Source organism: Ochotona curzoniae, unplaced genomic scaffold (genome assembly GCF_017591425.1).
Source record: "Ochotona curzoniae isolate NIBS_2020 unplaced genomic scaffold, NIBS_Ocur_1.0 contig_1, whole genome shotgun sequence".
NCBI lineage: Eukaryota > Metazoa > Chordata > Mammalia > Lagomorpha > Ochotonidae > Ochotona > Ochotona curzoniae.
In genome coordinates this window covers 42,460,340-42,474,795 of record NW_024464918.1, presented here as the reverse complement: position 1 = coordinate 42,474,795, position 14,456 = coordinate 42,460,340, and the positions used below count along the sequence as shown (strand labels likewise).

At 55.6% G+C, this 14,456-nt stretch overlaps 1 protein-coding gene across 1 annotated transcript; it reads right to left on the bottom strand.

Moving 5' to 3' along the window:
• Nucleotides 1-3,149: 3,149 nt before the first annotated feature.
• On the bottom strand, nucleotides 3,150-8,755 carry ARSI (arylsulfatase family member I). The gene is made up of 2 exons (XM_040976963.1): nucleotides 8,385-8,755; nucleotides 3,150-4,551 (listed from the first exon to the last, which is right to left on the bottom strand). Exons 1-2 carry the CDS (start codon nucleotides 8,696-8,698, stop codon nucleotides 3,150-3,152), a joined length of 1,716 nt encoding a protein of 571 aa, XP_040832897.1. The 5' UTR covers nucleotides 8,699-8,755.
• Nucleotides 8,756-14,456: the final 5,701 nt, after the last annotated feature.

Sequence of the window (14,456 nt, the reverse complement as noted above, 5' to 3'; positions counted from 1 at the left end):
CAGCAATGCAAATGCCACCATCCACAGCCCTCCCACATATTCACATACATATGCCCGAGCTGCAGGGTCCTGAAGGGCCCGGGCAGGCACCAGAGAAAATGTGCCATCCGGAGTGTACCGCCCGCGGGGCCTGTTCCACTAAGGGCAGCAGGCACAGGAGACAGAATCTGGGGGAAACGGGCCAGAAGACAAGGACCCTACTAAAGATCTAGGTAGAAGGCGACTGGACTAGTTACTGATGCACACCAGGCCTGTGTGCAATAGAGAAGGGTCGTGCTGGGGACCCTGGTTGCAGGGGCCAAGGGAAGAACAAGCCACGGGACAGGAGACCTGGGCTGAGGGCTGTGCAGCACAGCCTGAAGTTAGGAGACCCGAGCTCCAGGTTGGGCAAGCTTGCAAAACTCCTCCCTCACGCGGCCTCCACTTCCTCTGGAGAAAGATGGGGCAAAATGTTCACTCACTGATGCCAAGGACAGGAACAGAAGTTATTCCCACCTTAATGCCAGGCCCTGCGCTAAGCACTTGGCACTTCACACTGTTGATAGCTCCCAGCCACAGCCTCTGCCGACGGCATTGTCATGCCCACCCTGCAGAGACAACGTGACTGGCTCCCCAGGACCGTATACCTGGGGCTCAAATCCAGGTCCACAGGACTGCAGCAGTCCTGCCCTGGGACTTCAGACCCCCTCTTGGGATCCCACAGCAGCCCATGTCAGAGGCCGGCAGCAAGTTCTGACTCCCACAGTAGTGCTCATAGTGGGAGCTCTGCCCTCTCTCCTCCTTGGCTGCTGGGGATGTGGGCCTGACTGTGTCCCTTGGTAACCAGCAAGCAGCTGGCAAGAAGAAAAGGTGCCAGGATCTAGTGTGAGGCCCAAAACTCTGCTCCCCAATGGGTTTGGGGCTTTCCCCAGCTACTGGGGAATGGGTCAACAGAGCCTAAGCTCATCCAGGCTGAATCCTGCCAAGCTCTCTCCCTCCAGCTACTAGATCTGCTGCTGTCTGGCTCACCCAAGGTTGTGTGGGGCCTGGTACCAGCTCCAGACCAGGTCCCCTGGCTGAGGAGCCACAGGCAGCAAAAGAGGGTAGAGGTAGGGAGTGGGGGGCAGGAGCCTGGCTGGCTGCTGCAGAGAGAAGCCAGAGTACGTTGAGCTCCTCACAGCGATTCTGGAGACCCTCCACCCATCTCAGGCCTTCCAGCTCCCAGGGGGGCCAGGCTACAGGCTGAAGCACTAGTGGAGCTCCCATGCTGGTTGCTGAGGTCTGATCTAGGTGAACTCTGCATTGAGTGTGCAATTAGAGATCTGAACTAGATCTCTTGGGCACCCCAGAAACAGGTACTAGCCCCCCAGCCCCAGCTCGTCTCTCTTAGCTTGGGGCTAAGTTGGGAGAATAGAAAGAGCCATGTGTGGCCCCTCCATCCTCCAATGCAGAGGGGTCCAGGAGGAAGAAAAGTGGAGCTGGAGCTTGGAGGTCAGGCCACCGGGGGTAGAGGCAACTCAGCATGCCAGGAGAGGCCAGCACATGGGCAGAGCAAGCCTGGAGTGGCAGGGGAGCTGGAGCGTCATGCTGCCTGGAAGGCCCAACCCACAGGGCTGAGAGCAAGCCCAGAATGGCAGGAGTGTCCAAGAAATGGGCAAACCTAGGTAGATGCCACCTCAGTGAGCACTTCTTTGGAGCCTCCTTCCCAAGTAATCAGCAACACTGGCCTTGAGTGGCCTCACCCAAGGTGGCCCCTGCCCTACCAGCTGATCGTTAGCCACCTGAAAGGCAGAAGGTTCCAGTTTGCGGAGGTCATCAGGGTACAAAGAGTAGGGCCAGGAGGAATGGCTAAGGCCACTGCTGGTCACCCCCTCCTGGCAGCCAGGCCAGACATTTACCCAGGAACAGGTGCCCATAAGCAGCGCCGGAGCCCCCATGGCACTGCACCCACCCCACCCCATCCCACCCCACCCATCCCGCTCATCCACAAGCTGACGAGTCCTAACAGGCCTCCTTTGCCGGTGACAAAAATAACTATTTTCAAAATTCACAGCAGGGCTTTCGCCTACACACACTGCGCCGACTGGAACCTGAAGGGGGATATGTGGAACGCAGTGTGCGGATGGAGGCTCGCTACGCAGCCAGCAGCCTGTGCAGCCCCCACGCCCCCCTGCCCACCCCGCGCTCACACACACGGGGCGTCCGGAACAGCTGGTGGGGGAAGGGCTCTGAGATCATCCCCAGCAACATGGGACAGTGGGTGGGGGAGGCTCAGAGAAAGCCAAGGGATTTGCTCAGGGCCACACTGTGGACTCCCATGTCCTTTGCCACCTTGCGGGTGGCCCACCTCCCCGCCTGTTCACTTACCCTTGCACAGGCAGGTGCATGTATACATATGCGCACGTACACACACATACACACATACTCACAGCTAGCACGTGTCCCTTGCATCCGAGTTGGGACACTTTAATTGAGCTCACCGGCTCCTGTGCTACCTTCACCTGGGCCAGCCTTTTATAGCCAGCATTACCATCTGCAGGTGCAAGGATCAAGGCCCAAAGCTTCAGATCACGGGAGAACCCAGGTGTCCCAACTATCGGTTCAGAAGCTCTTTTCACAAACTGACACCTCGATACTGTCTCAGCCAAGGCTTCTGGGGTCAGTAAGAAGAGTGACCTCAGGACTGGCCTGGCCCCTCAGGAAGATCCCAGCAGGTCAGCCCCCAACCCAGGCCCTGTACCTCCACCCTCAACACCCAGGGATACCTTTGGAGAACAGCCAGACTGCCTGCCTCTCTGGAGGTCTGGAGCGTGGCTCCGCCCCCAAGCAGCACCAGGAAGCTCCCAAGGGTCAGGCATTAAAGGAGCCGTTAAGTAGTGAGGTTGGCCAGAGACCCTATCATGGCTCCAGGTGTATCCCCACCAAGTCACAAAGTCACAAGGGCTCCTTTCCCAAATGAAGCCATTGAGGAAGTCAAAAGCTCGTGTGAGTCACCAGAGGTCACAGAGCTGGTCATGCAGAGCCAGGGCTGGGACCCCGGGCCTAGTCTGTGTTACCCCCACCCATACCCTAAACCCTCCATTTCTCTGCTGCTGTAGACTGATCCCAGACCTCTTCCCAAGAAAAAGCAGGACCGGGCAATCAGGGGACCAGAGAGCCCACTGGTCCTGTCAGATCCGATGGGACATCAGTCTAGTGTTGAGTTTCCGGAAAAAAGATCGAAGCTTGCAAATCTTGCATTTTTTCTTACGGCGACCCCGGGAGAAGCTTCGAGCCCTGCCCTCTTCTTCCTCTTCCTCTTCCTCATCCCCAGCCCAGGGTCCCCAAGCACCCCCATTAAAGTCAGGATGGGCCCGGGGATTCTCAGCTGGGTAGCGCACAGGGATCGCTGTGCGGTTATAGTGGGCCAGGCGGGCTAGCAGTGTGCGGACCACATCCGGCCGCTGCTCAGACAAGTCCTCCCGTTCGTAGGGGTCAGCACTGATATTGAAGAGCCACACGGCCTGGCGGACGCTGGCCATCCGCTCCAGATTCCACCAGCTGCCGGGGAAGGAGGCCAGCGTTTGCGGTGGGATCCAGTCACCATAGCCGGGGTCTCCGGTCAGCAGCTTCCACTCGCCCACGCGGATGGCAGCCTGCACGGCTGTGTTCCAGATGCCAAAGCCCCCCTCCAGGGAGCCATACCGGGCGTGGTTGTAGAGAGGGTCAATGTTGTGCAGGATCTCGGTGCGTGGCGAGGCCCGGCCCTCACTGATGGCCGGCCACACGTCGTACCCATCCAGCCCATCAGCCACTGAGGCGCTACCACCTGCCAGGCCCACCAGGGTTGGGTACCAGTCAGTGATGTGCACCAGGGCTCGGCTTGTGCGCCGCTTCCGCTTGAGCAAGGGGCTGTGCACAAAGCCCAGGCCCCGCACTCCACCTTCCCAGTATGTGCCCTTGCGTCCCCGGAGTGGCCAGTTGCTGCCCCCCGAGAAGGTCTGGCCACCATTGTCGCTGGAGAAGATAATGACACTATTGTTATAGAAGCCGTAGCGCTTGAGGGCCCAGGTGATGTTACTGACGGCCTCATCCATGCAGGTCACCATGGCCGCATACTTCCTCCGGGCCACATTGCCCATGGTGCGGTAGCGGTACAGATACTCACGAGGGGACTGCAAGGGTGTGTGCACTGCCTGGAAGGCCACATAGAGGAAGAGGGGACGCTGGGGACTGTGGCTGGCCAGGATGTGGCTGGCACGCTGGGCATAGAGCATGGTGGAGTATTGGCCACTGAGTCCCCAGGCCACATTCTCACCTTCGTGCAGATCAAAGCCGCATACACCTGGGCCATCACAGTTGTCGTAAGTGTAGTAGTCCACATTGCCAGTCAGTGAGCCCAGGAAGGTATCAAAGCCACGGCGGGTGGGCAAGCACTCCTTCCGATAGAAGCCCAAGTGCCACTTACCCACCATATGGGTGGAGTAACCTGCCTCCTGCAGCTTCTGCGGCAGGGTTACCTGGTCCAGGGGTAGGCAGTTGGGCTGCCGTGGGCGGATGATGGAGTGCTGGAGTCCTGTGTGAATCTGGTACCTGGGTGGGCACAGGGAGGCACAGGTGAGCTGTAGGCCACTGCTCCCACCAACCAACCCCCAATGCCGCCCAGAAGTGGGTGGGGTGCCTCCAATCCCAGCACCAATGGCAAAAACAGCAACAGTAACCACTGGGTGTTTTCTGTGGTGCTACACACTGGAAATGCATGACCTCAATAACTCCTCAATCTCTGTGGAGGCAGATAGTGTTGTCACCTGAAGCCACTCACCAAGGTCCACGGAGCCGGGAGGCTGGGAAGTGAACAACTGAACCCAGTGGATAATGACACGATCACATTCCACATCATGCCCTCTCTGTGTGCTCCATGCCCACCAAACCTCCCGTGTCCAGCGTCTCCCGACTCCTCACTGCTGGCCAGCAGGTGTGCACCATCACTCCTACCTCCCTGCATGGAGGCTCCAGAGGGACACCACTCACCCAGGGCTTCCCACCCCAAGGAATTGGGTGGGATTTGTGTTGAGGTCTGACTCTAGTCTTCCAAGTCCCTAGGATCCAAGGCACCATTTCTATATGCCCTAGGGTAAGTCCTGCTCTTGCAAGCAAGTCCTACTCACTTTTCAAAGCCTGGCTCCAAAGTCTCCCTCCCAAAATGTACCGCTTCTGCCTCAGGCGCCCTTCAGCACCCAGGACAGGCTGATGTTATGCCGTGTGGCCATGACTCTGTAATCAGTTACACAGGCTAGGGGGCCCGGTGACAACTGTCTGGTATCCCTAGCACCCAAGCAATGTCTAAAGGTCTCTTAATGACTTCTGGGATAGAAGGATGATGACACTCAGGGCTTCAGAGCCACCAGGGGCTCAGTTCACTGTGCACTTTGTGTATTGTGTCTGGAGAAGCTGAAGTTCAGAAGAGGGGAAGGACATGGCCCAGGGGCCCTCAGCAGGCAGGGCAGAGCCAGGACTTGATGAGGAATGCAGGCAGAGTCCAAGCAGTGCCTCCTCAGCAAACTCAGCAGCCCTGGCTCTCCGCTTGCAGGGGTCTCACGTGGCTAGTGTGTTGAATGAGCTGATTGGAGCAGGAGCATCTCTAAGACCTGCCCAATTCCCCAATTTTTACAAAATTATTATTTATCTATTTGAAAGACAGTTATAGGGAGAAAGGGAGATCTTCTGTCCACTGGTTCATTCCGCAAATGGCTGCAACAGACAGGACTGGGCTAGGCAGAAGCCAGGAACCTGGAGCTTCATTCAAGTCTCCCATAAGGGTGCAAGAACCCAAGCACTTGGGCCATCTTCTGCTGTTGTCCCAGGCACATTAGAAGGAAACAGGATTGGAAATGAAGTGCCAAGTACTCCAACCAGTGCCCACAGGAGATACTAGTACTGCAGGAGGGCAGCTTAACATGCTCTGCCACAGCTCCCAGACTGTATGCTACTGGCACCCATGGGTCTACCTATGAGCTCACAGGCCCTCACCCAGGTGATGCCCTAAGGCAATTGTAACAGGTGGACAGAGTCCTAAATTCGTCATTCTGTGGCTGGTATCCCAACCTCCTCCTCTGTGGCTGAGGCCTCTGTGTGAGCTGCTTATGGTGCCTTGCCTCACGTCTCAAAAATCCTAGAGAGAGTCCTGGGACATCACAAGTGTTAGACTCACACCCTTTTCAGTCGAACCATGTGTTCGACTGAAACTAGGACCTGAATCCTTGACACCTTCACCCTGGCACTGGCCTAGAGTCTTCTGTTTTGCTTCCCCTGTCTTAAAGCTGTGATTGTCAGCTCTAATTAGTTACTACTGCTATTTTTAACACTACAATGTGCCACACACGGCTATCTCATTTAATTCTCACTTAAAAAAAAAACAGGTACAGGGAAGATTATTACTATCCCAACCCTACAGATCATGAAACTGAGGCTCTCCCAAAAGTACAACAAAGGGCAGACCGCTAGCAAGCTGTGGAGATGAGCTGTGAGCCCCAGTCTACTCAATCCATGCTCAGAATCTCAGGGGATGGGGCAGTGGTGTCGCACAGCACGTTAAACCACTGACTGTAGCACAAGCATCCCATCTGGGCACCCATTCAAGTCCTGGCAGCTCCACTTTCAACCCAGATCCCTGCTATGGCCTGGGAAAGCAGAAAAGGATGCCCAAAGCCTAGGGATCCTGTATCTGTATGGGAGACCCGCAGTTTCTGGTTCCTGGATTTGGACCAACTCAGTTCTAGCCTTTGTGGCCTTTGGGGGAATGAAACGACACATAAAGGATCTCTCTTCTCTCTAACTCAGTTTGAAAAACTCGAGTGCAATGATTTCTCCAGGCCTCTGCCAAGCTAATGCTTGGACTAGCACCTCAGGCTCTTGTCATGGTGGTAGTGGTAAGGGGTACTGGGGTGCACTGGTTTGTAAAGTTAGCAGCCCAGTTCAGAGTCCAGTCTGCACATGAGTACCAAGACACTTCAGATCTCTTGGGCTCCCCAAATACACCTGGAGGAGATGTGAACAATTGCTGAGAGCTGAGCACAGCCAGATGGAGCCAGCTGCTCGGGGAGCAGGCAGAGGCGGAGGGCAGAGGGCAGAGGGCAGAGGCAGGCTGATCATACTCAGCTTCCCAAATCAGAGCTTGGAGCCCTGCGCTGGCCACTCTTGCAGCTTCCTAAGCCCAAAGTTGTCTCTCAGAAGAGAAATACCAACTTGCACGCAACTCCTGGAAAGGCAGATTCCACCCCTGAAAGGCTTGTCAACATTTGGTCTTGACCATCAGTGTCACCCCTCACCTGGAACAGGTGCACACTCTGCATCTCCCTCTGTCTCCTGTTCTTGATCATCGGTTCCCAGATTTGAACACAGGGCCAGATGGAGGGAGGCTAGGGCACCATTTGATTACAAGCTCCAGGATCCTTGCCAAGCCTCTGGCCTCTCAGCCAGTCCTGGGGACCCTGAAGTTGGACACAGCCCCTGAGCTGGGTCCTCCCTGCCTCAATGTCTCCCTCCCAGGAAGTTGTGAGAGTGGTTCCTGAGATCCTGCGAGAGGCTATTGGGTGAAACTAGGAAGAAAGCAGGCCCTGGGTCCTATCCAAGGAGGATTAGCTCAGCCCTGGCGGAAGATTTGCCCCTAAGTGGCCCAAGGCTGTCTTCCACAGCCCCATCTCCTGCTTCCAAGCTCCTTCTGTCCTGTGATCTGGCTAGACGCCTGGCCTGTGGATAACTCCCTATGAAGGGTGGAGGGTGCAGCACGTCCCCGTGGGGCTCCCAGCCAGAGGGGAGGACTCGGCTCAGCAAGGAAACAGGCTTGGGCAAGTGGAGTACCACCCAAGGCTACACAGGGCATGACATCTCGCGTGTGTTTTTCTCGTCCACCTCCCGGTTCCTTGGGTTTCTGCCAGTACAGCCTGCAACTAGTACGGGGTCCTGGATTCCCTCACCACCAACCAGCCAACAACACAGAAGCTGCCACTTACTGATAGCCCAGCAGGCCAAGTCCATTCTCACCGCTCCTTTTCAAGATCAAATTTTTTCAAAAATTGGGCTCTCGCAGAAATTAAATCACGGGTTCAGAGTTGCAAAGTCAGAAAGGACTTCTAGAAGCAGCATCCACAGTGAGTATCAGAGACTGCCTCGTTCCCCCAAATAAAGGGCTGTCAGATTGTCCCCTCTTGGCCCAAACTTCCTGGGATATGCCAGAGAGACTTACAAGACACACAACCCCTTCTGAGTAAGGGTGGGGCACAGAAGCCCAGAGAGGGCCAGACACTTAGGGATGGTGGCACAGCTGATCAGACCCCTTAGTTCCCGGACCCCAGGTTGATTTGGATAGTAGGTAGAGGACATCTACCAGCTGGGTTCATGGGGTGGAAAGGGGGAGGCTCGCCTACCTGCCGGTGAGGAGCTGGCTCCGGGAAGGTGTGCAGATGGGTTGAATATAGTAATTCTCCAGTTTGACACCCTCGGCTGCCAGGCGGTCAAGCGTCGGGGTCTGGATATCCGAGCCATGGTAGCCCACATCGTGGTAGCCCTGGTCGTCGGTGAGGATGAAGATGATATGAGGAGGCTGGGGCGGAGGGGCTGAGGAAGGCTCTGCGACGACCTCGGCGGGTCCATCGGCCACGAGGCTTGGCCTGGCCCAGTCCCATGATAGGTAGCCGAAGCTGAGCAGGCTGACTAGAGAGAGACCGGTGAGGGCGTGCATGGCCAAGGCGGCAGAGCGTGCCAGAGCGCACGGCTCTCAGGACTTCAAGCGCCTCGCGCGCCCAGGGCGCACGGCCCGCACGCCGGCCTGGCTGCGGCGATTGCGCACAGCGGCCCCCCGAGGGGAAGCCAGGGGAATACTCCGGGGTCCCGCTGCCGTTGGTCGCACCTGCGGGGCCGTAACGGGGCGGTTTAGGGAGGGGAGGCCGGCCGCCAATTGCCTCTCGCTGCTGCCGCCAGAACGGCCGCCCTGTGCCTGCCTCACCCGCTCTGTCCCAGCTCAGCCGGGCCAGCCTGAGACACGGCGTGGTAGCTCCCAAAAAGTGCTCTCCACCATCCTCTTCCTTTTTGCCCTAAGTTTTCGCCCTCCTCCTAATTTCTCTCGCCTCTGCTTTTCTTTTTCTCCTCCCCAAGCCCCCGCCCGCGCGACCCTGCAACCCCCTGGCCCGGCCCCCTACCCCGCCCGAAATCCTTAGAGCCGTCGGGGAGGTGGGCAGCAGCCCAGAGAAGGAGGGAAGGAGGCAAGGGTGGGACTGGCCCGGGGTAGGGGACATCGAGAGAATGCGGGGAAGTTGTAACATCTGCCGGGGCCGAGCCCCAGGTGGGAGGGCGGGACGCCGAGCCGCGGCTCCACCCCCGGGCGCGAATCCCGGCCCTGCTCCGGGCTGCCAGCCCTAGCGCCCGCCCCTGGCCAGGGCTGGGGAAGGGAGTTGGGGGGCGGGGGGAGGAGGGGGCACTGCCTGGAATTCGAAGGAACGGTTCCGGAATGGCCAGCCAGACATTCCTCAATCCTGGAGTCCTAGCGTCTCAGAGTGCCAGCCCCACAAATGCTTCTGGTCCAACGGAGGTCATTCTACAGATGGAAAAACTGAGGTCCCGGGTGGGGTGGGGTGGGAGCACAGCCAACTCTGGAAGCACTTCCGCAAAACCTAGCCAGGCTGGAAGTCAGGGAACTGGGCTTTGGGCGGGCTGGCCTCCCTCCACCCCTCCTTTCACAGTCCCAGATAGAATCTTAGCAGGCCAGAAGTGAAGTCGAGGCGGCCCTGGCTGATGTGTCCACCCAATACCCATAGTGTCCCGCACCGTAGCCGCTAGACTAAATGAACTGAGTGAGTGAATGGATGAATGGACCTCCAGTTCGCAACCGTTTACACATCAGAAGAGGCCAATATGCCCCCTCACCCTGGGCCAGGTAATACCGGGGATAAATTAGAGCAAGCATCCACAAGGGGTTAAGGGGGGATGCTCAGGGCTGCTGCACCATCCCAGAGGCCTGTTGTCACATGAGGATGACCATGGGTGTTTCCCAATCTTCCAGTCTCTCCAGGAAGTCACACAAATTGAGATTATGATGAGAAACCCGAAGGGGCATCCCACCATTCACGGAAGACAGAATGAAAGCGTACATTTATTTGGGGGGCAAAAATCTTGACATCTGCATGTGGTTTTTTGTGATAATATGCATTGTCCATGAACTTGGGTTTTTTCTTTTGTTTTGTTTTTGTTTGTTTGTTTGATAATGTGCATTGCCCATGAACTCTGTGAAGACCTGGTATGTCTCAGTCGATAAGTGCTAGCTAGTAGCTGATGCAAAGGCAGATTTAATCACCATTAGCCCAAGTCCAAGCTATCTGACATATATGCTTGTCTGAGGCCGTTGGGTGCCCATGTATAAGCTCAAGGATGTAGCACTGCTTTTTGGGTTTTTACCAGGCTACAGTCTTCAGCGGAGAGCTGGGCTCCCCAAGCCAGCGAGGCTACTGACCAAGCAGCCCTGCTGTGACCAGCAGGGAGGTGGGTAAAGCTGTCTTTCCTGGAGCATCAGGAAAGGTCAGGGTCTTGTGGACCTTGCGAAGCCAACACCGCCCAGGTACTGCTCTCCTTGTACCCTTCCCCTGCCAAGACGCTGCGGAGACTTTTGCCTTTTGCTTGAAACCACTGTGTGTGTTGGGGGAGGGGGGCAGGGGAAAGAAACCACACCTCCAAAATAGTAGCTGTGTGAATCTGCCTTTTCGAAGCGAGGGCTGCGTAGGGCCGGCCACTCCTGTTTGCTCAAAGCCCCATATGTAGGGTGACCGGATTTATCAGAAGGGAAAACGGAGCCTGTTGTTCTGGGAGAAGAAATCTTGAGGACAGATGGGGAAAATATAGCCTCCTGGGGGAAAGGCTGCTAAAACAGGGCTTCCGGAGGCTTCGGCCAAGGCCATCCTGGAGAGGGGGTCAACGTGGGACAAGTCCCAGGAGGTTGGATGGACTTGGGCTTTGCAAAGGGTTTGTTGGTGACCTGGGTCAAGAGGAACTAGTCAGAGCTGCCCTCCCCTTGCTCTGTGTACACAGAGAAATGGGGCCAGGGGAGTGGGTGGGGACTCGGCCAGGGAGACACAAGCCCTGGCCACAGGGGTTGTCATGGGGACAAGGCAGGCAGCCTTTCAGAGGTCAAGACCATGGGCATGGGCTCAAGTTCAAGTCCTGCTACTTCTGTGGACCTGGCCTTGCACAGGTTACATGACCACCCTCAGCCTCAATTTCTTCTCCTGTCAAATGAGATAATAGAATAAATGACATGTGGGGGTTCAGCCCAGTACCCAGGACGTAGTCAGCACTCAACAGGTATGAATTTTGGCACAGTGATGGTTCTCAATGCTGCTGGGTTTTAGGAGTTGTTTTGGGTTGGTTTTGCAACCTGCTTATATTTAAAGTAATGTTAGGTTTGCAGTGACCATGTCTCCTGGAATTGTTGTGCTGCAAGCTTACTCGCCAGTGCCACAGCCCTGGTCTATTGCTCTCTTGCGTGCAATTGAGGGAAGAACAGAGGCCTGTGGATGAGAGCACTGCTGGGAGACAGTGTGCACGTCAACCCAATGGAAGTCTGGCAGCTTCTTAGTAAGAGGATGTCAGTGAGGGGTGAACCACCAGGAAGGAGGGGAGAGGGTGGGACCCCCAGGCCAACAGCAGTTCCCTAGGAATCACATGTCCTTGAAGAATCTTGGTGATCACCCAAACCCACAGTGGCCTCAGAGCTGTCATTTCTCTGTAAGACATTCTAGGGACAGCCACACTGACTCTGGGCCCTTCCTTCCCCACCCGTTACACAGCTGGGCCAGGCTGGGACTGCTTACCCAGTAAAGTCAGGAGACCCTGGGAGGCCCCACAGGGGCTGAGTGCAAAGTATAACGCAAATGCAGGGCACAGCTCTCAGGATTCACGGGCTCGCTCCTCTGCCCTCGGCATTCCCTGTCTTCCTCCCTGAGTCAAGTCTCAACCTTAGCCAGGTAAGCTCATCAAATTCAAAGCTATTTCAAGTTCAGGTTCAAAAAACAAGGCTCAGAGCCCAGTGTGGTAGCCTAGTGGCCATAGAAAGCTCTCCAGGCTGTCTCCGGGTCCACTGATTCTTACTTCACTCAAAATTCTTGTGAGGTGAATCTATTTCCCACCCTGAGGATATTAGGAGCTGCTCAATGGGAAAGCATAAGGAGGTGGCTGGGGGCCATTGCCTGCTTTATAATAATGTAGCTTCCCATTAGGGAAAAATCAAAGAAGTGTAAACGTCAACTTGATGGATTCTAAAACCTGCAGGTTTGGGGACATTGGGTGCCCATTTGCAGATGTTTGGTCTGCATTCACCAAAATCCAGCCCAAGGCATCACCATGCCAAAGCCCAGAAAAAAAGTGACAAGCGATTGCCCTCCAGAGTTTAAATCCTGGTCATGAATCTCTTTGTCACAAGGTCCCTACCCAGGTGAATGGACAGAGTTCAGAATATACGAGATACAGGCCCAGGCAGGCAGAAGTGTCCGCAGTGGGTTTTACGGCAATGAAGATATTGCACCTGCACCACTGGGTTGCTGGAGCTCATTCTCAGGGAGGCAGCCAGTGTGTAGCCACCCTCTGGCTGCAGCCCTGGCCATCCACCTGCCTGCTCCTCCCACAGATGCCAGAAAGATGCTGCCTGCACTCCAAGACCCACAAGCCCCTATAGCTAGAAACAGCGGTGTGCCTCTGCTGTGGGACGCACTGACTCACTTCAGATGTTCTCACCAATAGCCAGGCTGAACCCTCTAATGAGGGCTCTTCTAAGTGAGGAAGAGTCTGCAACAGAAAATTACACAGGGTCCTTTGGTCACCTTGGTTAGTGACCAGTGGTTCTTCCTGACACTCCCGTGCTCTTGACTGCTGTACCAGGAATCATAATTGATGAGTGACTAATGGAAAGGCCAGAGGTGCTTAAGAAAGCTTTCCTAGTTGTATCCTAGAGGGTGTGCTGCAGGGGTCCCTGTTAAAGGTCCTCATTGAAGTCCCTGTAGAGATGCACCTGCCCACGAGGCAGACAGAAGGGCCACCTGAGGCTCAGATCTTGCTGATCAGTACTTAGGGAAAATGGCTCTTGGTAGAAAGGGTTTTTCATCCTTCAAGCTGGGTACCCCCTTCACTATTTCTGGCCGGTGCAGGCGGCACACACATACCTGCTCTGGCCCTCTGGGTGGTCTTGCTGAGTGTCCCTTGTCTTGGTGATTAGGGTCCCTATGTCAGGCATGTGAGCCAATGTGGCAAGAGCCTGGGCACCTATAGCTGCTTGCCGTTAACCCTTCGTGGAGCCCAACCCTGGGCATTTCAATGGTTCCTTTCTCTGGCACTCAATGAAACATTCCTCCAAGTGGATTATTGAAAGCAGAGCTCTGGGTCCACAATGGGCGCTCTGTGCTCACAGCCGCTGCCCAATCTGTTTGCCCAGCCTGCCTGCAGCCTCACCTCTCAGCACGCTCCCCACCCTCCACCCACCCGACCCCCAGCCCCACCTCAAGACCAGCTCAAAGGGAGGCGGTATGAAAGGGCTTGTTCTCCAACTTCTCAGAAGTTCCCGCCATGGCCTCCACCAGCCCTGAGAGGAAGTAACCGAATGGGACCCAGGCCTGCCTCCTGCCCATCCAGCTGGGACACTCTGCTCACTTTGAGGTCTGAGGCTTCTGTCTTCATTGGTCAGCTTAAGTTTCTTTCCTACACACGCACACACACCTTCAAAGTCCCAAAGAACCCAATAGGGCTACTGGGAAGAAATTAAGGGACTCTGAGCCCCAGCCCCCACTATTCCTGAGCCAAAACATTCAGAGGTTTGGGTAAGGAAGCAGGGTCCCTGTTCATTGAGAAGTGCCTAGAATCCAGCCCTGTATACCAATGGCCAGCGGTGTGACCTGGCTACCCAGTTAGCCATTCTGCACCCCAATTTCCTTATTATTTATCAGATTGGAGTTAATAGTAGTATCTGCCTCATAAAGTTGTTGTGAGGGTTACAACAGCCAAGGCCTGTGAAACTGTGGTGTGTAATAAGCTCTCTGCAAAGGAAAGCCATTGCTAGTATTGTTACTATGTTTAGCTTCTGTTGTCATTATCCTTAGAGTCTATCCCTATAAGTGTAGAGCCTCAGGACAAAAAAAAAGATCTGTGTACTTCTCATGTAGTTTTTCTGAGCCTCCAAAATATTCAATGGCTACCAGATGCTCGTAGAGAAAAGCCAAGCACCCAAGCCTGGTGTTGGTAGCAGGCACTGGCCTTCCTCCGTCATCATCAGGGCTGCTGGAAACAAGGGCTACAACTGAGTCCCATGGCTCCCATGTCCTTTGTCATTGTCCGCTTTTCCTGCACTGGGGGAATTAGCATTTAGCACAAAGCGTCAGGAGCCTGGTATGTGGAAGTAATCATGATAGACCAGCTTATACCGAGGGATGGTTTCCTGTGTGCCTGGGACTGTGTGCGGCTCCTAT

What these genes read in the sequence shown, in the direction of transcription:
- ARSI (XM_040976963.1), bottom strand. Translation starts at nt 8,698, where the DNA reads ATGCACGCCCTCACCGGTCTCTCTCTAGTCAGCCTGCTCAGCTTCGGC. An exon ending in AGCCAGCTCCTCACCGGCAG is followed by an intron (nt 4,552 to 8,384) that starts GTAGGCGAGCCT and finishes GTGCCCACCCAG; the next exon opens with GTACCAGATTCACACAGGAC.